Source organism: Numenius arquata, chromosome 3 (genome assembly GCF_964106895.1).
Source record: "Numenius arquata chromosome 3, bNumArq3.hap1.1, whole genome shotgun sequence".
Taxonomy (NCBI): Eukaryota; Metazoa; Chordata; class Aves; order Charadriiformes; family Scolopacidae; genus Numenius; species Numenius arquata.
In genome coordinates this window covers 63495922-63522069 of record NC_133578.1, presented here as the reverse complement: position 1 = coordinate 63522069, position 26148 = coordinate 63495922, and the positions used below count along the sequence as shown (strand labels likewise).

Genomic DNA, 26148 nt, shown 5'->3' with positions numbered 1-26148 from the left:
ACACTTCCCAGCTACGGCAATTTTTGCGTAGCACGAGTGTGCTTTGGTAGGCTGCTATTGCTGTCTGCAAAACAGGGCGACGCAAGTTCCTGGTCCCACCCACTTAATGAAAATCAAGTGAAACTTTTCCTCCTTGTGTTGAAATCTCTGCATGGAGAAACCTTTCCAGGCCAGGAGCGGGTGGAGCCCCGGGCGTGCTGCTTGCAGCAGGTAGGCAGAGAATTCTTCTACCATTTGCTGTTCTCCCTTACCACACAAGCATAAAAGCAGCCCAGATTAAGCTATTGCTTTGATCTTGCTCATTCTTTCTTACACATGTTGAGTAGGTTACGTATGACTTTAATAAATAAGAAAAGAGAGAGGAATAAAGAAATGGCAATTCACGGCTTTTGTACCTGTGCAAACATATTAAAGCAAGACAATCTAGAGCAATGCTTTCCAAATAGCCATAAATTATAACCATAAGCAACCTGTCTCTGTGACATATTTACTATTTTTATCATCATACACAGTGTCAAATCACATCTCTTAATAACCATTTCAGCCAGCTGAACTACAACTACAATTTAAGACTTTATGTGAAACTAAATATATTCTTGTGACTGTGGTCAAGAGTGTGGCACTCCATTGCTCTCTAGGTGCTAATTTTATTTTTTTAAAGTTATTGAACAGATGAAATGTAATGAAATAAGTGGATCTGCTTAATGCCTGTATGATTGTTTGGAGAAAATATATTCTTAATGGGATATATTGATTCTGTGATCATTTTTATTAGAATTAGTTTTAAAAACATTGTATTTACCGTGAGTATCTGTATCTTATGTGCATTCTGGATTGGGGAGAGCAAGAGTTAATACTTGCACTGAGTGAAGTGACAATATTCAGAACATAGGAGGTCATAAAAACCTGGCTCTCCAAGAGCGGAAAGAACACTGAAGAGCAGGAAGAACACTGAAGTATTCCTGCTGTGGCAAAGCAAGATCTTATGCAGTTGTCTTGTGTTCACTGTACATCTACAAGCAGATTTATCTGTATACTGGCATGGCTGAACAGGGAGCTTGGTGGAGCTCTAATGCAAGAAGGCATAGAGTATAGAGTAGTATAGAGGAGGTGGGAGCAGGGACAGGCTCCACTGGAAGAATTTAGAAATATTGCTTGAGTATGTAGAGGTAGCCTCAGGAAATCCAAAGCTTAAATGCAGTTGAGACTTGCATGGGAAGCAGGACAATCATTGAGAGCAGCCCTGCCAAGAAGGACTTGGGGATACTGGTGGATGAAAACCTGGACATGAGCTGACAATGTGTGCTGGCAGCCCAGAAAGCCAACTGTATCCTGGGCTGCATCAAAAGAAGTGTGGCCAGTGTGTCAAGGGAGGTGATTCTGCCCCTCTACTCCACTCTGGTGTGATCATGCCTGGAGTACTGCATCCAGCTCTGGAGTCCTCAGCACAGGAAAGACATGGACCTGTTGGAGGGGGTCCAGAGGAGGGCCACAAAAATGATCAGAGGGATGGAGCACCTCTGCTATGAGGACAGGCTGAGAGTTGGGGTTGTTCAGCCTGGAGAAGAGAAGTCTCTGGGGAGACCTTATTGCAGCTTTTCAGTACTTAATGGGCGCTTATAAGAAAGATGAAAATATTTTTGCAGTGCCTGTAGCGATAGGACAAGGGGTAACGGCTTTAAACTAAAAGAGGGCAGATTTAGACTAGATATAAGAAGGAAATTTTTTTACCATGAGGGTGGTGAAACACTGGAACAGGTTGCCCAGAGAGGTGGTAGATGCCACATCCCTGGAAACATTCAAGGTCAGGTTGGACAGTGCTCTGAGCAACCTGGTCTAGTTCAAGATGTCCCTGCTCGTTGCGGGGGTGTTGGACTAGATGGCTGTCCGTTCCAACCCAAATTATTATATGATTCTATGAACAAGAAGAACTTCCACTGCTATGTTAGTATAAAAAGGCGGAGCAAGGAAAACGCATGACCACTGCTGAATGGAGGAGGTGATATAGTGACAGCAGACACAGATAAAGCTTAGGTATTCAATGATTTCTTTGCCTTCTTTACCAACAGGCTATCCCATTCCCCTGTGCTTGGGGAAAGGGTTCAAAGAGAACTACCAGCAGTAGCTGAGGTTTGAGTCAGTGGTTACCTGAGACAGTCTGACTGGAAAGCTCTATGGGATCAGACAGACTGCATCTGAAGTGCTGAGAGAACTGTTTGATGTTTCTGCAAAGCCACTCTATCACCTTTGAAAGTTTATGGCGATCATGGACGGTTCCTAAGGACTAGAAATAGGTAAATGTTGCAGACTTCAAAAAGGCCAAAAAGGCAATCTAGGGAACTATAAGCTTATCAGCATCACTTTGGTTCTCATGGAACTTAATGGAACGAGTCCTCTTGGAGCACATTTCTGGGCATATGAAGGAGAAGAAGGTGACTGGAAACAATCAGCATGGATCTACCAAGGGTAAATCATGCTTGACCAGCCTGATTGTGTTCTATGATAAAATGACTGGGTTTGTGGATGAGAGAAGAGCAATGGATGTCATTTGCCTCAACTTTAGCAAGGGTTTTGACACTGTCTCCAACAACATTCTTGCACCTGAGTTAGGATTTTATAGGCGGGATGGGGAAAAATTGGTTGGATGGTTGGGCTTAGATGAGGGTGGTTAATGAGCTGTTCTCTACCCAGTGGACAAGCAGTGTGCTGCAGGGGTCTGTATACTGGGACTGTCCTGTTTAACATCTTTACCAATCACCTGAAGGAGGTGATGAAATCTGCTTTCATCAGGTTTGCAGATGGCACCAAATTGGAGGGAGCAGTGAGTACGCTGGTGGGCAGGACTGCCGTTCAGAAGGACCTATGCAGGCTGGAGGAATGGACGAACAGGAACCTTACGAAATTCAGTAAGGACACACACAAAGTTTCCTTTGGGAATGCTGAGCCCTTGCACCAGTACAGTCTGGGGCTGACTGGCTTTACTGAGAAGGCTCTGTCCTGGCAGACAGCACGCTGCCCGTGCATCAGCAGTGTGCCCTGGCAGCGAAGGTGGCTAACAGCATCCTGGGCTGTGCCAGAGGAAGCACAGCCAGGAGCTTGAGGGAAGGGATTATCCTCCTGCTCAGCACATGCTAGACCACGTCTAGACACTGTGTGCTTTTGAGCCCCCCAGTACAGGAAAGGCATTGAAAAATTGGAACCAAGTCCAGCCGAGGGCCTGCAAGATGGTTGGAGCCAGAGCCCTGTGAGGAGGAGCTAAGGGAACCTGATTTGTTCAGCCTGGAAAAGTGGTGGCTTCAGGTGGACCTCATAGCAGTCTTCCAGGACCTATGAGGGGGTCTTCGAGAAGACAAAGCCAGTCTCTTCACAGTGGTAATAGATGGGTGGACAAGAAACAGCAGGCATAAATTGAAACAAGCAGGGTTCAAACTGGAAATGCTGAAAAGAAAAACATGGGAAAAACATACTATTGGGATTGGGTAAAATGTTTTAGGTGCCAAGCTGTAACAGACCATAAATCCTGAATAGTCAGACACCGTTTCCTGTGCTCCTGGCTCCATCCATTTCATGTAGAAACCAAAGGTACTTTACCCACCACAGTGAATTTTTATTGGCTAGCAGTGAAACCTGTGATATAGCCCCAATTCTTAATTATAACATGAATATTTTTTTTTCTGCAAAACACAGCTATAATATTTGAGTTAGTGCAGGCTCAAGCTTGTGTCTGCATGGCATGGTGCAGAGTTGTATGGACCTACCTGCCAGGTTTCCTGTGTGGGATAGCCTCTTTTATTTGGCTTGGCCTGTGAGTTAGGCTTCTTGGCAGAATTTATTAACTAGGACCCAGTGCTTCAGGAAGGGGTTGCATGAACACCTGATCTCACTTACGCCTGGCCAGGTCAAACATCTGTGCTGTGCTCCTCTCCTGCCCCTCTTCTGTAGTTAGCGAAGGAACAGCTACCCCAGGTCTGCATCTTCCAACTGGTATAGCCTTGCCCAAAGTTACACGAATACATAGTGGGTAAAAGGTTTGGTTTTGTTTATTTTTTCTGTATAAGAAAGGTTGAAGCTGGTGTGGTAGGAGAGATGGAGGATGGAGGAAACGGGCCGTTCCCGCCTTTCCATTGCAGAAACCTAACACAGGTTACTCACTTCCCTCAGCCACGCAGCCAGAGACTGTGACAGTCATTCCTTCCTAAAAGAGACCAGAGTTTCAATTTAGACATGTATTCCCTGATTTTGTACATGAAAGAAAGTGCCTGGTCCAATCTCAAGCAGAGCTTGGTCCTGCAGCAAAGTACTGCTCTTCTTCCACTTTCTCCCAGCTCCAAGTTTCCTCCTAAAGAACAGGAAAATGGCCTGTTCATGATGATTGTAGCATTAAGGACACCTCTGGATTTTGTCAGCCAGTGGTCTCAGTATGGCCAGAGCGTTCCAGAACTTGGACCCCCAGTCTGGCAAGCATATGTTGGTGACTTTTTGGGTCAGAAGTAAAGATAAGGGATGGAGAGGGTATCGGTGTGATTGTGCCTATCCACAGGGATGTTGTTATGCCACTTCTGTAGGACTAGTAAGAGCTGACCCAGTGTGAGTGAGGCTAGCAGCCCTGAGCTCGAACTTCTAAAAGGCATTGCTTTTCCTCAAGAAACTTTGCCTTGAATTAGTCATCAGTTTTTTATCATTACCCATTAATTATTCTAAAACCAAAGTTTTTAACTTAATGAGTTTATTACTATAGATCCTAAAAAAGTGTAATTCTGCTTAATTTTGGGCAATATCATTTCCCAGGAAGGGAACAATTCAGGAGGAGTTATGTTGTGCTAAGTGAACCTGTTTGCCCAAATACTCTCATAGAATAGTAGGGGAGTAATGAAAAGAAATGTGGTCCCACCCCTTCATTCACTGGTCTGAATAGTTCCCTGGAGGGTGTGTAGCAACACGGATAATTTACTGCTGGTAGCAACAAGTGGTTTTCTGGAGGAACAAGTAGCAGAGAAACTGGATTACAAGAGTGGTTCTGAATCACAGAGTCTCCTGGGATGCTGCTGTGTTGGTCATTGCTCAGAGATGAGCTTGGAGTCAAACTAACAATGAGCTAAATGGTTTGGAGGATTTTCCTGTTGAGGGTGAGGTTGAGGCAGTATGACTGTTGTCTAGTTGCCATTGCAGTGCTTTCCACAGCAGTAGAAGGGAGACTTGGAGCTGACCCTCTGCATTACTAACTGATGGCATCTCCAGCCCTTCACATACCCAGAGGAAGACTATGTGCAACTGGTGCTCAGAGTGACCTGCAGGGTACATTTCTGCACTGTGCCTAGTGTCTAGCATTCTCCTTAACCTCCAGATATCATTCCTTCATTTTTAGTGTCAAGCAGAAAATAAAATCTATAGACCTTCATTGCAGAAGCCTTAAGGGTTTCTCCTGACATCTCCTGCTGTGAGGAAGGATGAACCATGACTAAGAACAGGCTTACATCTGAAGGCAAAATAGTTGCTGTGTCTTAAGAAAAGAGCTCCTTCAGTATTATCAAAGATAGGAAAATGTGATCCATTATGGGCATACTGACACGGAGATCCGAGTAGCTGGGCAGTGACAGCGAAGCCTTCATGCTTAACTGCTCATCATTTGTGGAGAGTCCTGCTGATGTGCATGACTAAGTTGCTCAACCACACCTGAATTTGGGTTCTTGGGGGATAAAGCCTATTCTGTAGCTGCTTCCTGTGTCACAAAGGTGCAGGTGATTTTAGCATTAGACATCAGACTTCACTGGCTACTGAGTTAGGGAGTTAACACGTTCCTAGAATCACTTCTTAAATAAGCAATGCACGTTGTTGCAACTGAGGCTACATGTGCCTGTACAGCCGACACCAATGGTGTTGCTTCCCTTGCACTCTTCTCTTTGTGCTAGAGTTTTCTACATTTTCCATAGATTTTTTGGGACATCAGAGGCTGGAACTGCACCATCTATTCTCAGGTTGCCTAAAATCTGCACAGACTTGCATCCATAAGTACAATCACTAAGTTAATTTCTCACACCTCAGACCAGCCTGATGGACGATGGAGGGGGAGCAGAGGTGATTCCTTCCCTGCACAACAGGCAACGTAATTGCACAGCCAAATTAAGAGGGTATAACTTCTAAGTTTGAAGTTGTCCCTGCTTTGCACAGAAGATTCCACCAGATGACTTCCAGTGATCCCTTCCAACTTAAAATATTCTATCATTCAAACCAAAGTAGGGTATTTTCAAGAGAAACTACAAATTTGTTCTTCAAGCTCTGAATTCACCAGGGAAATTTCTGGGACTTCCTTTATAGGTAAAAGATGAGTAAAGATCATACTCTTTCCATCTGTGGACTTTGTGAAGCACATCAGTAAGTAATATACCAGTGAGTTTACTATTTCTGGCATTAGTGAAATCACATTCACTTCTGTGTGCTCTGAATTTGCCCCTAAATTACACAGACATGCCCACCCAAAATTACACACAGAAATGAAATAAAAATTCACAACTGGCTGGATGTTCCCTGCAGACCTGTGCTGGCTTTATCGTCACTGCCATCTTAAAAGTAATTACTCTTGCTCTCAGTGAGGTGAAGGCTGGAGTGAGCCCTGTGCTTGATTGTCTGCTCTCCCTACAGTGGGTGAACGAGGAGGCGTTGTTGTATGTACAGCAGGTGCCAGGCACGTTTTGCGGCACTTATTTCCTCTTCTTGAGGAATTCACAGACAAAGTAGATGGTGACTTGGCACTCAGAGTCATTCCACTCTCCCGTGCTGAGCATTTCCACACAGTCCTCGCGGCCAGCTGGGTCATGAGGCTCTCCTTCCTTCCAGTTACTGTAGTTCTGCAGTGGGCTGCTGTCTGCATACACAAACTGTCCTTCTTTTTCCATGTCATTTAGCCCGATGAAGGCTCGGAAGAGGCCGCTGTTGGAGATGTAGTCAGCAATCAGGGTGTTGGTTGCCTCATCCTTAGGCATGGCCAGTGTTCCTCCTCTGTCCCTGCAGTGGATCAAGGCTTCTCTGTAATTCTTCTCTTCTTTCACGATGTAATAGAATTTCTCGTCTGTCTCCCTGATACCTGCTATAACTATAAAGGGAGGGGGGGAAATTGCTCAATGACATGTCAACAGATTTTGAAGGTGCTTCTGTTCCAGTATGACAATGAGATGATTTTTACATTAGAATTAATGAAAGGGAGAGAGGAAAAGTATTCCCATCACTGAGTTTGTGATGAATGGTGAGAACGTTATCAGAGACTGATGATACTAATGGGACTGACAAGCATCTTGCACACATTAGGACAAGAACTATTCAGCCCTGATTGGCATGTGTCTCCTGTGACACCTAAGTTTTACTTCACAGATATCTAGTATTAATCAAATTAAGGCATGCTAAATGGACAAATAGCAATGTCTGACTCCGAATCACCCCCGTTGCTTTCCATGTTTTTGAATACAGATTGTGAAAGAATGCCCTGGGATAGAAACACAGGGGTATAGGTAGCTTTTCAGGCCCTTTCCATGTAGAGAAAGATCAATGTGACTGCTAAAATAAGACATTTTAAATACAACCTTGTATTTAGAGCTGCTGTAGCCACTAAGTGGCATTGACTAGGAACAAAACTGTGGCTGCTCAGCAGCTTTAAAAGGCAAACTTCTCAACCAGCATATATCCTAGAGAATTAATCAGTGCCAAGGGCAGCTGGAAACTGATTGTCCCTGCTGATGGATTGCTGGAATAGTCCTGAGCAGAGCTTTGGCCTAGGGCAACTGACACTCTCCCAAACAATTCAGGAGTTACCCCAGGTACAGTTTAGGAGTTAGTAGAGGGACACTCCTGATAATATGGCATTCAGTTTTGTAGGATTTCGTATTGTAGATGAGGGATATTCTGTGCTAGTTGCCCACAGTACCAGAGGACAGTCTCAAACACATTTAATTTATTGATACAGACTTAGTCCTAGAAGGCTAGTCCTAGTGGTGGAGCCTTCTCAAAATAATGCTTCCTTGCAGTAGGGGCAGTTTGCACATTCCACCTGCCAGCGCTGTCTGCGAACCTGGTTTCCTGGCTTCTTTTAACCCATGTGTTGGTCCTTTGTTACTGGACAATGGCGCTCCCACTGAGGACAGCACTAGGAGTGCCATGTCTGCAGCCCTCTCGTGCAGCAGAAAGATCATGGGCTTCCTCTTGCTTTTTGCCCTCTCTCTGGAGCAGATTAGCACAAATGTTTTCCTTTCATTGCCAGAGTGGGTGCTGTGCCTGAGCAGACTGACAGCACAGAGGTGGTTAGCAAGCTGTCTTGTGCTTTTCACGATTCTTTATGTTGTGCTGTTGATCATTTCTGTATTATTTTTGCTTTTATTTATCTGCTTTTTATATCCTTACAGGTGTAAGACTTTTCTGTGTGTGACCCTCTCTTTGGGTCATCTGTGGATGCTGCCATAGAGCAGCAATGGTAGAAGAATAGCAATGATAAGTGTTATAGGAGCAAAATAGATCACACCAAATGCATAATGATTCTTACCGTTCTTTAGAAACTTGATGGATGTGTTAAGTCGAGCAACATTGATAGTCATTTGTCCAACAACTCTGCGGTATCTTCCACAGTCACAGACCGTGCCTGATGCAATGCAAATGACAGAGAATTTATCTGTTTAGAAGCATTTGTGCATGTGTGTGTCTATAGGGTCAGCTGTAGCCCACTTCCAAACATTCTGAAAAGTTGGCCTCCACTTGTGGAGAGGCAATCTTACCCTGCCCTGCTGGTCATACTTCTGTTGATCAAAGCCCTTAATATTTTGGCTCTGTACACTCCCTTGATAACTGGCTTAAAGGTCCCTACTTTAAAAAATGTGAATGGAAGAGTTTGCCATCTTCCTTCCACCATATCAGTGTAGGATTTGCCCATCATCTGCCCCTCTCATCATTGATTCCATCTAGCTGCTGAGATGTGGCTTGTCACAGTGTTCCCTACAGTGTTACATCTGAATGCCAAAGGTCTACCTTTGTATCTGTAAACAGCACTGGTTCCCCGGCCTTTTCATAGGAACAAGAGCCTCCATGAAATGGGGAACAGCTCTTTTCTCAGTGAAGGCGTTTTGTGAGTATGCACAGAGATGGGATTGGCAAAACTTTGGTAGAAGGACCATATTAGTGAACTGCATGCACAGCTGCATGCAGCTGTGGTACAGCAGAAGTTGATACCAACTCAAATAATCAGTAGATTTCAAGCGCTGAAGTGTCAGTTTTGTTGGTAAACTGAAATTTGGCTTGGTATGGGGTTTTGTTGTTCCTCTGTTAGGAAGAAAATATGTTGCTGATGGTTTCCCATTAAGAACTAAACTGGCATTGCATATGAAATTTCTTAAAAATGAACACAACTGTACATTCAAAATGGGAAAACATTCAAGGTTATTAGGACTGAGAAGAACTTTCTGGGTCATCAGATTCAATTCTCCTTCTGTAAGCAAATGCATTGCATTCATTTGACAACAAATTATGCTCTGTCTACAGTCACTTATTTTTTGTCCCCATGCTCCTATTAGGAAACTTTTAGAGGACTTCATTGCTTTGGTATTGAGAAACTTTCTTCTAGTTTCCAGTGTAAATGTGCTGCTGTCCTGTCTATGTGTTAGTTTTTATTATATCAAACATTGCCAATAAATTTGGGTAACTCTTGTCCATATTTTGTGTCTGTTGGTATATTCATAGGAATCGGTTCTGTCCCTACCCAAGCCTTCATTTTGCTAAACAAAATTTTTTCAGTCTCTTCTTGTTTGTTTCATCTATTCTCACATTTGTCCACAGACCTCAAAATGTTATGGAACTCGAGACAAACCAATCCTGAAATCAAAGACCCAGCAGACTTGACCATTCTGCAGAGAAGGATGCATAGCATACCTGCTTTTCCTTTTTTTCCAGAAACTCCTGATAAGCCTTTGGCTCCTTTGTCACCTGAATAAAGAGGAAAATATAAGCTCAGATCTCAGACAGTGCACGTCAGGGGAGCATATTTGAAAAACCTGTTTAATAATATATTAACGGTGTGCTTCTGATGTATTGTAATGGCAGATGTGCCAAGTCAAACAAACTGTGATTAATTCTGGTGTATGAAAATAAGGAGAACCCTTTAATAGCTAACTCACTGATAACACAGGCATCTCATGTGCTGCTGGTTCCTGGTACCGCTTGCTTTAAATATAAACTGCACAATGATCCTGAGAGGTTGAAAGCACTCAAGAAATCTGCGGGAGGTGAGACCTGGGTTTTCTCATCGCCTTGCAGATCAGAGCCCTTCCCTGGGTTCAGTAGCTCCATGATGGGATTAGGCACCGGATGAGGCTGATGTGCACTAAGGCACTGAATTCACGTGTGCAACAGGTTCTGTGGGCGGGCAGCAGTTAGCACCTGCACAAAATGAGGTCAGCAGCATTTCATTTCAGATACCGTTCACGGAAATGTGACTTATTGTCATCCAACTGCTTCCCCTTCTTCTATAAATCATCAAAAATGATAGAAATACTTCTCCAAATGTGCTACTATGTAAGTGGAGATGACCAGCTTTTTAAAAAATCTCAGCTGTAATTTGGATCAGGAGATCAGGAGCAGCTGGACTTTATCTGAAATTCATATCAGTTCTTTCTTTATGCATTAAAACCTTCAGAGGTCAAAAACTGCTAATGCTTGCTTTGCCTTTTTTGATGGCTATGTTTTGATGTGCTTTTTCCTTTATATGGATGTGGGTTTTTAAAAGAAAATAGGAGTTGGCTATCATTTTAATTTGCTCTGTTTGACACTCTGTACACTTACAAGCTGAAATTTCAGTGTTGCTTCATTAAGAACTGGAATGTTTAATGGTAGATTTTAACAGTGACTTAGTGACCTTTGCTTCTGCAAATATAGAAAGAAAATAACAAAAACTAGAAGGGGACAATAAACTGTACATTCAGGTTGAGAGAGAGCTTGATTTAAGGGCTCAGAGCATTGGTTTACTACAGATAGACATAAGCAATTTGTGGGATTTTTAAATTCTAGTCTCCTTTGGTGGTTGAAGACATCTTAGAAGATAACTATCTGTGTTTGCAGTTGTCTAGGTACTTCTGAAAATTAGTCCCTCAGGCCAAATTCTTTTGTTCTTCCCTGATACTGAGGCTGGCTAGAGGCCATCAAAGCTTTATTAAAAACATTGGCTTGAGAAGCTCCCAGGAGACTCACCCAGATGCTTGGGTTGATGTGCTTGTTAGAGACCACAGAGTTCCCCTGAGGATGGTGGAGTCCCTGCTCGGCTTTTAAGGCAGGTCTCCTTGTGGCAGAAGTGATACTCCTTCTTAAGTGGCTCTCTAGGAATACCGGAAAGGAATGTCTGAGCCTCTTCTCAGGCAACCAGAGCATAATTTCACGAAATTATTGTCCAGGTAGATTTGGAGTCTGGCTTGATTTGCAAGGAGTATTTGTCCCTCGTTATGCAAGTGCTTTCTTAAAACTCCTAAAATCCTTTCCTTACCTAGCTGTCCTCCTGTGTGTTGCTTGCTCATGTCTCCCACAGCAGTGCAGGTGACAAGGTGTGACATCCTGAGCAGCAGCAGAATATTGACTTAGGCCTTCAGTGTCCAAAGCAGAGGCACAAATTTGGCTTTCTCTGTTAGAGCATTCAGAGAATTTACTTCACAAGGGCCAGATTTCTCCCTAGCTCTTTTACCATCAAATATGATTGATTTATTAACTCATAAAGCAAATTATTTCAGCCAAATAAGTATATTGCACGTGGGAAATAAAACAAGAATATCGCAGTTAACTCTCATTACCTATCTTTATGCATAACTTTACTTGGGGAGCATTGGTCACAGCTATTATTTGATATTACTCCATACCTGGAACTCTCACAAAACACATATTTACCTTGAGGGAAAAAAACCAAGAAAATTCCCAGACCAGAGCTTACCTTTTCCACCAATAGGACCAATTTTCCCAAGCATTCCCTGCTCACCAATATCCCCCACAGGTCCTTTGTTTCCTGAGAGAAGAAATAAAAGGAAAAAAGTGTGGATGGTTTCTGTCATTTCTCTCCCAAGGCACTATTTAGGTCTCTACTGCTGCTATTTTTCCCGAGCGTGGCCAGTCCATACGTGTGGCAAAGCCAAAATGAGTGGAGCCCTGAGGATGGCTGGAGAACAGCACAGATCTCTGCTACTGTATGATACAACAGTGGGACGTTGCAAGGCACCTTAGTAGAACTTCTTGTTCAAATGCCCAGAGACATCATGGGTTTTTTACAGAAAACGCAAACTAAAACTGCTAGTGAGTATTCAAATATTGATTTTACTTCACAGCCAAACTAGGCTGACAGCAGGTTTTATTTGGTTTTTTTTGTTTTTTTTTTTTTTTTTAATTCACCCCAAACAAAAGCCTTTCCTTCTTCCTTGAGGTAAAGTCCTTGTGGCTTTGCTGGGAATCCTTCTCAAAGCAGGACTGCAAATAGAGAGCTTCTAGTTTTGCTGTATGTGCTTTCCCAGTCCTATGAGCACCAAAATAACGGATGCCTTTTAAATTGATTAATAGTTTGTGTTCTGAAATAGCTGGCTAATGATGACAGCCCAATTTAGGGAGTCTCAGTGTGCACACTAAATTTAACATCATTAAGATGCTTCGTAAATGGTTGGTTACCAGATTCCCTTTTATCTTATCTGATCTTTTTAAGGTAAAGAAGCAAAGTCATATGAATGCACTTGAATATGGAAAAGATTTTTTTTTTATTATAACAATAATAACAGGGTGATTTTAAAGTTTCTATAGAAGTAAAAACTTTCCTGATCCATCTTACTGTCAAGGAAGAAAGACCATGGATATGCATTATCATTAAACTCTAATGACAAATCAAGCTTTTGAGTGAGAGTATGCAAACAAGGCTGACACCATCACATCTGGTGCCTCCGAATGCTCTGCCCAGCTCACTGTGTGGATATGGGATATGTTTAATAGGGCTGAGTCCTCAGACATCTGCGACTCCTTGTTCTCAGCTCAGATGCTGTTTGATCAGAGGAACTTTGTTTCTCAGTGTATGCCTTCATTTGCTTTTCTGCAAAATAGGGACAACTGAGAAAGAATTTTGTTGAGCATCCTGATGTATTACTAGGAAGTAACTCGCAAAATTCAGTTTCAAGTAAAGGTTCATTTCAGTAAGAGAACAGTAATCTTTCTGATTATACATATGATCTGGGTAATGATTGTACATATGATCTGAGCCTTTTGGATCTCACTTACGACAGCCGCTTAGGAGAGCAGCAGTAAATGTACTAGTTTATTATATGACTCTAAATTTATTGCTATATATAGCTGTCTTAAGTATCAGTAGGAATTGCACCAAGCTCTCTGAGTATCGTTAGGTTCACTGATTAATGTTTGACAGGATTGTGAAATCTACTGATGCAACAGGAATGAAAAGCATTAAACATCAATGATCACATGCACCAGTACGGTGGTGTATAATGATATTCATATACCAGTAATAGCCAACAAACGGTCATAAATACCTTTTGGTCCTTTTGGTCCAACCTTCCCTTGTTTGCCCACTTCTCCTCTATCTCCTTTTTCACCTTCATCCCCTTCCAAAAAACAGAAAATAAAGCATCATGGCACATTTCTCTCAGTGCAGTAAGTACAACTATACATCCCCAGAAAATAAAGTTCTCAGGTCTTTTTTCTACTCATTTCTTTTCATTTCACATTGAAGACACAGTAACCGTGGGATAAATTTCTAGAGAAGAGCTGAATAATCTGACCATCATTAGGAAAAGCTAAAAACTTTCCCTTTCAGAGAGGGACATAAGAGTTATACAACACCAAATTCTATCCCTGCCCTTTAAGCCCTATTAGCCATAAAGCAGATAAATAAGCCAGTCTTCCTCTGTTGGGAAACCTGAACACACATGGGAGAACTGCCAGGGGAGGCAATAGGAATTTATTAATTGTTCCTAATTACTCTGTTCGTAGTGACTCTGTGTTCAAGGTATGCAGATGCTTTTGGAATGGCAGGAATGTAAATATGTTGAAATAGGTCTTAACGTAGATCTTAGCACGTAGTATGGGAGAAGTCTTGCCTTCAGGTTTTGACAGGTGACATTTATATGTTGATATAACAAAAGCATTTTGCAATTACTCTAATGCTTTATTTTGAAGATGTCAAACAGAGTAAGAGGTAAATTCATTGCATTTGTTACAGCAGTGCAGAGATTTCTCCAAATGAGAGCAAGACCCTATTACACGGATTCCTGTATGGTACTGTATAAGTACTCTTACTTATAAGAGACGGTAAGAGACAGCCATTGAGTAAAGGAACAAGACAGCAGTTAATGGGAAAGAAATGTTAACTCGTTCCTTAGGTAACATATCATTTCCCTTGACATTATGCAGGAAATTGGAGACACAACTAGACTTGATTTTCTGGTCTTCTAATTCTTAGTTTTGAGCCAAATCCCAAGAACATCTTTCCTCCTTTTTTTTTTTTTAGACAAATGCTGGGGGGATGACAACTCCTGCACGAAACAACCAGCACTGAATACAGGCAGCCTTCCAAAGCCTCTCCCCCTGCTCCCTACCCTTGTTTGCAATAAGCCTTGCCATGTGGTGGGAAGCAGCTCCGCAATCTCTTGGCCAAGCCAGGATCTCACATGTGAGAGGCAGCCAGTTGTGTTTGTGCCTGCAGCCCAGAAAGGCAGAAGAGCCTGCAGTTCAGTATATGGAGACCCAAGGGAGGGAAGTCTGCCTGGATGTCAGCAAAAGAGAAGTGAGGACAGAAGAACAGCATTACATGACAAGGCCCATCTCCCTGAGGATGGTGCCTCCAGTGCTGGCAGAAGGTGTTCAGGGAAGAGGTGCTGAGGGTGACTATGACCCATGCAGCCACTTCCAGCCTCTCACAGGTGGTCGTTTATGGGCTTGTCTGAGCCTAGCACTGCATCCAGACCACTTGTGAACAGCCACTAGTGATTCTTGTGCCTTTTAAATGCCTTTATATTTTTGCCCCCTATGGTATTGTCTGGCAAAGAGGTCAATGATGTGTTGAGGGGGAAAGTAGCTTCCCATGTATCCTGGTTTGAGGGCCCAAACCACCACATCCTGGTTGCTTTCAGACTGATCGTTTCATTGTATCTCATTCTTATTTTCTGAAAAATACTGCCCACTCATTCCTGATTTACCTTCTCCCACTTCTGTAGCCTCAGGTAGCATGGGCTGTTCTGTGGGGTGGTGACCGATGAGAAGTGGTGCATATTGCTAGCATCATATAAAATGTAGCATTAGCTGTTTGTCTCCTTTCCATGTCAGTTATGGGGACTGAGCTGAGACTGTCCCTGTGTGCCAAAACAAACTTCAGTGTTGGGACTCTCTGGTGGAGGACAGACTTAGGGCATCAGTCAGAATGCCCTTTTGGGGGGATGGTCAGTGGTCCACGCTGAGGAGATAAAGGGCTGAACTTCAGTCCACGTTAGAGGAAGGAAGCATTTGCTGGAGGGATGGACAAGGAGGAAACAACACGTGATGTGTGTGCTGTTTCAGGTGCTTTGTTTGTTTTTAACACTGGCTGCTACAGGACAAAGGAGGAAAGAAAAGGTTATAAGCAGTCAGCAATAGAAGTTTTAAACATCTCTATTTTCACTCATTCTTGAAAGTACTGGAAAAGTCAGTATATATTTCCAAAAGCCAAGCTCCTTAACTATGCAGCTGAAGCTGTGGGTCTGAGCCTGGAGCTGATGGAAGGATGCCTGCTTGCACTGAGTTCTTGTCTACAGATCATCAAAGAGCAGAGCCAGAGAACCTAGGGTTTAATTTTGCTGTTGACCTCAGTGCTAACAACGTTTAAAACTGAGTAACCAAGAAATTGCCCTTTCCAAACCTATCTATGAAACCCTTGAGAAAAGTGTAAAAGTCACTTCTTAGTACTTCAGAAATTCAGAAAATATTCCCAGAGGCTGACAAAGGGCTTGTGAAATGAAATTCCAGGAGAAGGTTAAGAGCTGATCTGATCACGCTCTGAAAACCCATACAGGGGGAGAAATGTGTGATAATAGAAAGGAAGCAGGGTGTGATTCAAAAGCTGGAAGAGCTGGATGAGTTCTGACTAGAAATGCAGCATGGGGATGTTTAACAAAGGTACTGTGCTCTCCAGCAGGGAAGGGAGATGTAGGAGGCTTTTAATGTGCAGCCTTTGCCAGTGCAATGTATTCCTTTGTGTAAGGTAACGCTGTAACTCTGGGCCTGGTGCAGAAATTGCTGAGGGAATTTCTTTGGCATGTGTCATGCAGGAGAGCAAACCAGATTCCTGCTGACCTTCCAAACCAGGGCTTGTCACCCCGGCAGCTCTCATCACCTCTCTCAGGCCAGCTAATTACATTCTCTGTGGCATGCAGGCTGCTCTGTTGGGTTAAAGGCTCTGGCGAGACTGCTTGCTGCAGAAGGAAGACCTCTGTGCAAGAAAAGATGCTTTTTTGGGGGGTAAGAAACATTGCTTAGACAGTTAATCTTAGATATAGAGCCAAGGTAAGAAAGTCAATATATAAGTGGAGAAGCTGTGATTACTTTCCAGAGGTGTTTTCTCCCAGTCTTAGTTTCAACATTTTAAGCCACTGAAAGCTGCAGTGACTTTTTTCTGAGACTTTGGAGCAAGCTTTTCACACAAGGGCTGCTGGAGATGAAGCTAGGGGTTGTGCTATATGGGCCATCAGACTAAGAGGTGACAGATGAAAGGGGTAGAAGGTATGGGAAAATTTGTTCTGGAGATTTTGAGAGATTAGGGAGTGCTTCAACTTTTATTGCTAACACCTCATGTAGTCCCAATTTTTGCTCAAGCCCTCTAAAAGCCTACGGGAGAGGGAAGTAAGATCTATCACCTGTTTCATCTTGGCGTAAAGCAACCTACCACACTCTACCTTAGTTTCCTTACTTAGGAAAATGGGAAGAATAATAATTTGCCTATCTGTAAGGGAGGGAAATCCTGCTTTTTTCCCCATATTGCAGCTGAGAATGGGTAGGCCATTACAAAGCAAGGGTAGAAGCAAATGGTATTAATTAGCAGTACCATCTCATTGTTAATTTAAGACTGGATTAAGCCCAGTGCTTGATAATATGGTGGTGTAATTATAAAAGAATTGTGTTCGCACTTAGCTGTTGTGTGTGGTGGTCTCATTTTGGTCAAGAAACGTGAACTCTTGGGTTATGCTCCCCCCTTGTGGTCTCGTTATGATTTGCAATGAAGTAGGAGCAATTGTTAAGAGCTTCGTTGACTTTGTTTTGGGCAGGGGTTGAGTTGGCTTCGTCTCTCATTCGTAATAAGTATCTCTCCCTTTCCTCTGGGACTTCATGTGGACAGGCCATCCTACTGTATTAGCCACTTGTTTTTTTTTAATCTGCTAAAAATAATAATAGTCTAAATCCTGCCAGTACTCTGGACTGGGTTTTTTAATTTTGTACTACTGTGCTTTGTGCAACGTGAGTTTTCTTACAGAAAAAAACCCCACCTCTGATCCCTGACGTCATGTGCTTGTAGTCTATACCTAGAGGTTAACCTCTCCTTTGTGCTGCTTTACACTTGGGGCAGTGTCAGGCTAAGTTTTAACCTAAGTAGCAGATTGTCACCTTAAAACTGTGATCGCAAGGATGTCAGATAATGTCACTGGCATTTAAAGCATGGGTGAAGCACTTGGAGCCAGTAGCTGAAGCAAGACCATTTCTCAACCTTGTTAGCGTTCCCTCAAGCTGATTCACTTCTTCTGTGTCACAGATTTAAAATACTAGACTATTAAAATTAACACATGGAACGATAAATTACTAGACTCTTCCAGCTTGGGACTGTGTGAGACAGAAGGAAAGCAGAAGCCATACGCAGTAAATGACTTTTGCAGCCATTAGAAAATTTTAATTGTAATTGAGAGGGAACCCTACTCCTTCTTTCTCTTATAAACAAGCTGAGGAAAATGCTGAAGGTCTAATAATCAGCAGGATTTTTAGGCAGTTGAAAGGGGCTCTGCCTTTTTAGTAGTTTCACTAAATAACAAAAAGTTGAGAGGTTACATTTGGTAAGAATTTAATTAGTAAGAATTTACTGACCCTCAAGTGACTTCGATTTCCCTGCTGAATCTTTTGTAGGTAATTTATCTAGTTTGTATTCATGAATAGAGAAAGTTTTCAGGTTAAATTGTTCGCATATGTTTAGTGACTCTCCAAGTCTTATGAAGGGCTGACCCTGGTTCTTGGAGAATCAGGGTGCAATTTTGGAGGATTATGGAGTCCACACTTACCTACAGAGGCAGCCCTGCATCAGGGTGAGAGCAAGTCTGCAGGCTGCCTAAAGGCTAAAGCTGGGAGGTGATTCCTAGCTGGACTTATGCCTGTGTTTCTCTGTGATCATGCAGCCTTTTCACTTGGTGTTCTGCTGAGGGACGCCCTGGGTCCACACTGGGTTTTACTGAGACACTTGGCCAGGTCTGATGGCAAGTCATAGACTGAGGTCAGCTCGAGTTTCTGTCTCCTGAACAAAAATACCTCAGAAATGTTAATGCTCTGTCAGGTATACCTTCTGCCCGTATACCTTCCTCCACACTCCAGGGCATACCCACCCTTTCAAATGATAGAAACCCCACTTATGCTGGGCTACAGCACAGTTGTCCTCCTACACCAGATACTCTGAATTGAAAAAAGCCCACCACCAGCCAAAAAGTCCTTGAGAAGCCCTGGGAGCATGACTGATCTGCTGTGATGGAGGGAAGGATGGTTAATCTTGATTAGTATGCACTAATTTGCACTGCTTGCCTTGGATGCATTTAACACTCCTAGGCATTGTCAGCGTCCCACTACAGAGGCTTTCTATGAAATCTGTTACGTGTTTTTTACCTTCTGATCATGGATGACAGTTCTGCTGAGCTCCATGTTTCATGCTTGTAGTTCTACCTCAGGTGCCATAGGGACCCTACCCATCTCCACAGATAAAGGCTGACAAGTGCAGGTGATTCTGCCTGTGCTGGGTTTTAAACTAAAGGGATAAGGATATGTGCATGATTCTGAAGCTTTGAGAGTCCTCCAGGAGCAACTGAATGCCTTGCCCTCCTGGAAGAGTCCTGCGGAGAGCCACAGGATTATCTCTGCAGCCTACGGACACTGAGTGACCCCGAACACTGTGAAACTTTGCAGCACTTGCACATGTACAATCTCTATTGAGAGGTTTTGTCACCAGAGGGAGTCGCAGACTCCCGAGAAATAAGCAAATAGAGCCCAGTTTGTCTTTCCAGTGTACGAGCACGTCACAGCTACGTCAATGGAAAGCCTCAAAATTTCCTCTAATTTCACTTTCAGCGTCCTTTAGATCCTTTGCAATTTCCTGTAGCAGTGGGGATTCTTGCTTTCAAGCTATATATGGCTAGTGAGAACAGGATTTCTTGACATCTGCCTATCTGACACGATGTCCTCTTCCCCATCCTTCCTCCTCCCTTCAGCCGCCAACACTAGCCTGCACGCCTCCCTCCCCTCTGCCTGATGTTGAGCACTCTTCTCACCCTGTGTTGAAGGAATTAAACTCACTGAACAGAGGACTATCCATAAGGCAAACACATTTTTAGTGAGTGAGCTGAATCAGCTCAGTGAAAAGTCTGGTGAGTAAACAGCCAAGCCAGCACACGGTGAAGGCAGGACCAATGGTCAGATGGCCAAAGCCCCTCTCAGATGGGTGCAGCTGTAGTGTGTAACTGCACCCAGTTACACATGCCATGCTCCAGGTGTCTTGCGGGAACACGCAGGTCTCCACAGATTCCACCATGAGAAATAAAGCATTTTGCTCACACGTTCTTGGACATGTCATTCATTGACTTCAGTAGAATTTCACTGAATTTCACTGAATTTTTAGAGTTGGAAGGGACCATAAAGATCATCTAGTCCAACTCCCCTGCCGAAGCAGGATTGCCCAGAGCATGTCAGAGCATGTTACTCAGGACTGCATCCAGGCGGGTCTTGAAAATCTCCAAAGAAGGGGACTCCACAACCTCCCTGGGCAGCCTGTTCCAGGGCTCTGTCACCCTCACCGTAAAGAAGTTTCTTCTCATATTTGAGTGGAACCTCCTATGTTCCCACTTGTGCCCGTTGCCCCTCATCCCCTCACTGGCAACCACTGAAAAGAGTCTGGCTCCCTCCTCCTTCAGCCCACCCTTCAGATACTTATAAGCATTGATAAGGTCTCCCCTCAGCCTTCTCTTCTCCAGGCTAAAGAGTCCCAGCTCTCTCAGCCTTTCTTCATAAGGGAGATGCTCCAATCCTTGAATCATCCTCGTTGCCCTTCACTGGACTCTTTCCAGTAGTTCCCTATCCCTCTTGAATTGGGGAGCCCAGAACTGGATGCAGTATTCTGGTTGTGGCCTCACCAGTGCAGAGTAGAGGGGGAGAATGACTTCCCTCGACCTACTAGCCACACTCTTCCCTTTGAAGCCCAGGATTCCAGGATGTCCCCACATGCATGCTTTGTAACTCAGGCTGATAAACTTTGAGCCTTATCATATGCTAAAATAAGGAAGTCTGAAAGACATGAAAAATAGAACTATGTGTTGAAATTAAAGGGCTCTTCAGATCAAATATGAGGTGCTAAGAGGGAAGTTTAGTTATAGGTTTGAACAGCCTCTAGGATGTGGTAAGGCATTTTATATTTTCAGAAGGAAATGCGGATAGTAGCATATCTGGTTTCTGAGCGAGTTTGAGATTTTCCAGGAGTGTAATTGCATAAGCGAAATTAAAGCTGAGAGATGGACAGCTGTACTGGAGACCACAGTAAATGCTATTTTGAGGCACCAGCCAATGTCATGGAGTTTATAAGCATCATTTGTCAGAAATAATAATAAGGAAACACTTCACATCTAAATTGCTATGGAAAACTCCTGGTATTCTTCAGATTTCATCTCATACCAATTTATCTACCTGGATCTGATTCAAGACCTTTGAAATTTCTGTGTCTGGATTTCAAAGGAACTGAGCTGCGGCCTGGGAGAGATAGCAAGATCTAGAGCCAGTCTCCTGAAGCAATGAGCTCCCAGGAATCCACGTGAAATCAGCTGTACCCTTGCTCCACGCTTCCACAGAGCCAGCCCCCACCCCAGTCGTCTTCTCCCGCTGCTCATGCTTTCAATGGGAGTTTAGGAGTCAAAGTTCTGGGCCCTCTGCTTATTTCTACCCTCAAGTTGTTGCTTATTGATTTACTCAGACCAGGTCAAATCCCATCTCATCTATGACAATAGCCCACTTAGAATTTCCTGTGCAGGTTAGACAAAACAGAGCTTGTAGTCTCCGAGTGAGAGCAGGCCGGAAGAAAGGACAGAGCAGGGACACCGGGGGAGCAGAACCTGGTGCTCCTGATGCTGCCAGAGCATGGACCAACAACTGGTGCTTTTGCTCACACCACAGTAGCTGCTGCCTCCCCACAGACCCAGGTCCTCTCTCAGCAGCAGCAACAGCCAGCCAGCTTCCAGGCTTGGAAGGGTGGAAAGGAAGCAACAGGGCCATGACTAATTTTGCTAGGCCAAGCACTTGGCTGCCCTGGAAATTTGTTGTCTTGTTTATTCTTGAACTGGGTTCTCTTTGGACCCAAGAAGTTGATGGAGTACAGGACTTGGCCTTTATTGCTTGCCCTTGTTACTCAGCTGTGGATCAGCGTTACTTAATGTAAGTTTTCAGAAGTCCTGTGCCAAAGCACTCCAACAAAGACCAAGCTGTTACAGGTCAAACACCAAAAATCACTAGTTACGGGTACTGAAAATCTGTTTTGGTCCAAAGCACAGATTTGTTTCTTTTTTTGATTTCCTAGTGTATTTCAATCACGGTCCTAGAAAATGCCTCACACATTTCTAGTTTTAAATGCTATATAAACCAGCTTGCTGTGTACCTCAAAAGCTTTTTCAGAAGGCAGAACAAGACAGCTATTGCATTAGGACTACGTTCATTAAAAATTATCCCCTCTTTTTGAGAAGAGACCTGAGCATTGCCCAGAAGAGGAAACTGGGAGAGCAGTGCCAGCTTTTGCTTTTCTCTTATACTTTTTTTCCCATTTTCTGGAGTGTCTGTTTAGAAAATTTCTTTGCATAATTCTTTACAAACAGACTTCAACTTTCATTTGCTTGCACCAGCAATGGAAAAGCAGCAGATAGATGGAGGGGATGGCAAGGCACCTGGTTTACATCAGGCAGAACCACCAGAGGTCAGACTTAAACTCCTGTTCATTTCTAAATGCCGAGCAGTTTAATTCAGACTGATTTCTGTCATTGCGACTGACAGTGCAAAAGGCTTACAGGACATTTACTGCATTCCTTCTGTTCCTGGGAGACTACATCCTTCCAGAGTATTTTCTAGCTCTTTGTGTTACACACAAAGGCCTCTGGGTTTGCCTCGTGCTTTTTGGGAGCTGGTGGGACTGTCACAACCAGTTTGAAGACTTTCCTGATAATCAGCCTGGAATTACCCTTTCTTTTCATCCCATCACTCATATCATACTTCTCTTGTGACATCTCAGGTATGAGCATAACAAAGAGTATGTTTTTGAGGGGGAGGAATTTGGCTTGCACAAATTAACTTGGACAAGTTACACGTGGTTTGTACAAGAAGTGGCCAATTTTCACACCACTGATGAGCCCTTTTTGAACAGGTGATTTTCAGGCTGAGCATGCAGAGAGGTTGGGTGCTTGCTGCTGCAATTATTAATGCCTAGATGATGAAGTGAGTAATGCAACCTCCAACAGTGCAAGGAATGAAGGGTTCTAAGTTCTGAGCCTCTCCAAACAACCCCACTTCTCCCTCAGCTTTCTCCTCTCTATTGGGCTGTGTGATGGGAACAGCAGTATTGCTGCTGCGTAGCACTGGCGACCATCCCACTTGTAGCCCACAGACTGGATTTAGCCTGTGGGACAATTTGGGTCTTGCACTGGGATAGGTGAGGTGGGACGGTGTAGGAAGTCTTACAGCTATTGAATACCTTTTACTTCCTTGCACTTCTAGGTGCTTTGGCCCACTAGATGCTCCCATGTTGACACGGAAGGAGGAAGTTGCCACAACAGGAGTCTGGTCTGTGGTGGTAAAAAAGGCTGGCCAACGTACTGTCCAAGCTCAGCACCTCTGTCTTGTGTTCGACCATAAGAGAAGATGCTGAGCAGGTGGGGGTAAGGGATGAAACTTGTGCAGGGTGAGTCAAAACCCATTTTGGGGAGAATGGTGGACAAAGAGGCACAACAAATGTAGCACAGAAAATAAAACTTACAGCAACAAAAGTCAGAGGCTTGTCCATTATCAGGGTTAAAGTTTGAGCAGCAAAGTGTCGTCTGTGGCTGTGGTGTGGCCCTAGGCTGGGGATCATGTGCTCCGAGTCCCTAGACACAAGATGGATAGAGGAAAACTGGCAGCAGGACAGACTTTCTTCTGCCATATTAGGTCAGCATGCTTCATCCTTGATTGCAAGGGATGCCTGAGGGGTAGAAGGGTAGTTCACACCCCCAGCATGCTCAGTCTTTCATTGTCCAGCTGACTGGCAGTCAAAACAACCAGTACTATTGAGAGCTGCTTGTAACTGTCTTGGATGAGCTAAACTCTGGTAGGAACTGAATTTAATCTATAGGTTCATATCACATAGATTGCAAAAGGTATTTGATAACCTGCAATGGATGTGACCCAATAATTTGGAGGTGATTTATTTGATACTCCTTTTACCAGTCATGGGTCCTGGGCATGGTAATCTAATTTTAAAGTAGTAGTGAGGACCGTGCCAATATATTGTTTGGCTCCTCTTGTGTCTTGGTGTCAGCCAGGAGGCAGCAGGACTGGTAATGACTAAATCCTGTCTTTCTCAGTATCTCGCTTGCAAAGAATCATAATATCTAACCTTTAAACACTCCCTGGTCTAGTTCTATACAAGCTAGACCACAGAAACCAGCTGGAGTCCCAGCTACTCTCATGTTGTCACCAGACCACCTCATTAGCCTTCTGACTTATTAAACACAATTCTGTCAAACTTTGTTCTCCAGCCTGCCATTATTCAGATACTAACTAAACAAACTCCCACTAGCTCCCTTAGGGATCATTACATCTCTCTGCATTTATGCTGTGGCAGCAAAAGTTTAAGCTTGGATTGTAATCATAAAGAAATTAACTTGCTGATTAAAAATGGTCCTTTAAGCAACATGCATTTGAATAATCCATCATAAAAACAAATGAGTCTGTAGCAGTGCTTTTGACTTGATAATCTTTTTTCTGCTTAAAATTTAAATCAGTTGCGGTTTTTTTCTCACAGTCTGTAGCCTATAGAAAAATACAACGAATTACTAAAAAGAAAGCAATAGTTCGAACTGCAATAGCCATAGTGTGGAATATAAATTTTAGATCTGTCACTGCAAGATAGATTTGTACGTCATGGACCTAATTTTTAGCTGAGGTACCCTCCAGGCGGTTCCACTGACGTTAGTTGTGTTACACAAAAAGTAAGTTAATGCAGAAAATTTGGTTTCAGATATTTGCAAAGTGTTTCAAAGATAAAAGAACTGCACATGACAGAGCTGATGGAGTTCTCATTGAAATCTGTAGTGACAGGAGCTACTGGATCAGGTCTGATGAATGCAGCAGAGCTGTGTTTACAAGTAAGCATTTGGAAATAATGACAGTTCAGTCATTTTAAATATTGCATATCTCTCCCTACCTATAGGTGCAAAGTGAACCATTAACACTTCACAATAAGTGCTTACTTTTAGACAAAGTCACTCAATTTGTGGCTGCTAGCTGTACTGGTTGTGTGATGAATACAAGAAGTAAGAGAAGATGTATGTGGCTGGAGAAAGATGCAAAAGGACAACTCTAACTTAAATGAGAATGTGTCACACTGTTCCTGATACTAAACAAAAGCAAAATCAAATCGCCTTCCTTCATCACTTTTCCCCATCACAGTCCCACTTTTCTAGATGTTTGTACAGTCTGCAATAATTAACATCTTTCATCCCCAGCCCATGCCACAAGCCCTCCATGTCTCTATTTTTAAAAATCAGCCTTTATCAGTAATGGTCTCAGTAATTAGCAACTTCATATTCCTCACCTTTTGGTCCAGGTAAAATTGTGTGTGTTGAGCAGACATCTGTTGTAGGTCGATTGTCAACATCAAAAGCAAAAATCTGAATTTGGAAGATAAAAAGCACTACTAGGGTCCCGTATTTCCTTAGCTGTTGTTCTTTCTTGCTGCTCATCCTTGCAGTCTCTCAGGAAATGCCTTTCGTTGTTACAGTCTTAACAAATGCAGCTGATTCAAAAATAAATGCTCTGCTAACTGAAGCAGTGCAAAGTTGGGAGCTACATGCAAGAACAGCTAAATAAAGTGAAGAAAGGAGTTTGACGATGCTGTAGTTATTTCTGTCCTGCACATTATCCAGGATATTTATTTAACGCTGACAGCTGTTTATTCCAATTTATCTCTTATCTGTGAGATGTTTAGCTGCTTTTGCCATGGAAAATTTCTTCAATATATGGGGATATCTCTTTTGTCATTTTTCGTTCCTTTCGCACTGACTCTTCATGCCCAGCTTTTCACTTAGTCAAAAGACAAAAGACTTTGGTATTGTATCCAAGTGAGCCCTAATTAGCTATAGGATACTTGTGGCTGGTTTTGTGCTGGAAGAGTAACATAGACTCCATAAAACATGTAGAGAGACTTTTCCACAAAAGCTTTCCTCCAAGGAGACTGTTAGTGACAACAGATGAGCTGCCAGTCTGCTGTGGCTGGAAGTCACTGGTGCTATTTCACACGTTTTGGATGCCATGTACCCATAGCTCCCAGAGCAGGGAATGAAGAGTAGATGTCATCAATGGGTGTTTGAGCCAGAAACCCACAAATGATGGTTTTGTGCTTACAGATTGCTCCACAATAGTTGCTCCAAGTCCAGATTATGTTGGTAGACACAGTACAGAAGGGCAGACTTCAGGACTGAAGCCACAGAGTAGGATGAGTTTCAATGACTGCAATACCTCCTCCCATACCACCTTTCTGCTCTCCTTGCTAACTGGGAGAGACCATACATCAGGACAGGGGTATAGCATAGGTCCCAGTGCAATGTCATCTTTGGGTCATCCAGAAGCTTCTTCTGGTTCAAATCTGCA

The 26148-nt window shown here is 43.3% G+C and overlaps 1 protein-coding gene across 1 annotated transcript; it reads right to left on the bottom strand.

Annotated features, from left to right (window-relative positions):
- Nucleotides 1–3584: 3584 nt before the first annotated feature.
- COLEC10 (collectin subfamily member 10) lies at nucleotides 3585–25467 on the bottom strand. The gene is made up of 6 exons (XM_074145267.1): nucleotides 25094–25467; nucleotides 13533–13604; nucleotides 11945–12016; nucleotides 9904–9957; nucleotides 8528–8623; nucleotides 3585–7090 (listed from the first exon to the last, which is right to left on the bottom strand). The coding sequence occupies exons 1-6, from the start codon at nucleotides 25239–25241 to the stop codon at nucleotides 6699–6701; spliced, it is 834 nt and encodes a 277-aa protein (XP_074001368.1). The 5' UTR covers nucleotides 25242–25467; the 3' UTR covers nucleotides 3585–6698.
- Nucleotides 25468–26148: the final 681 nt, after the last annotated feature.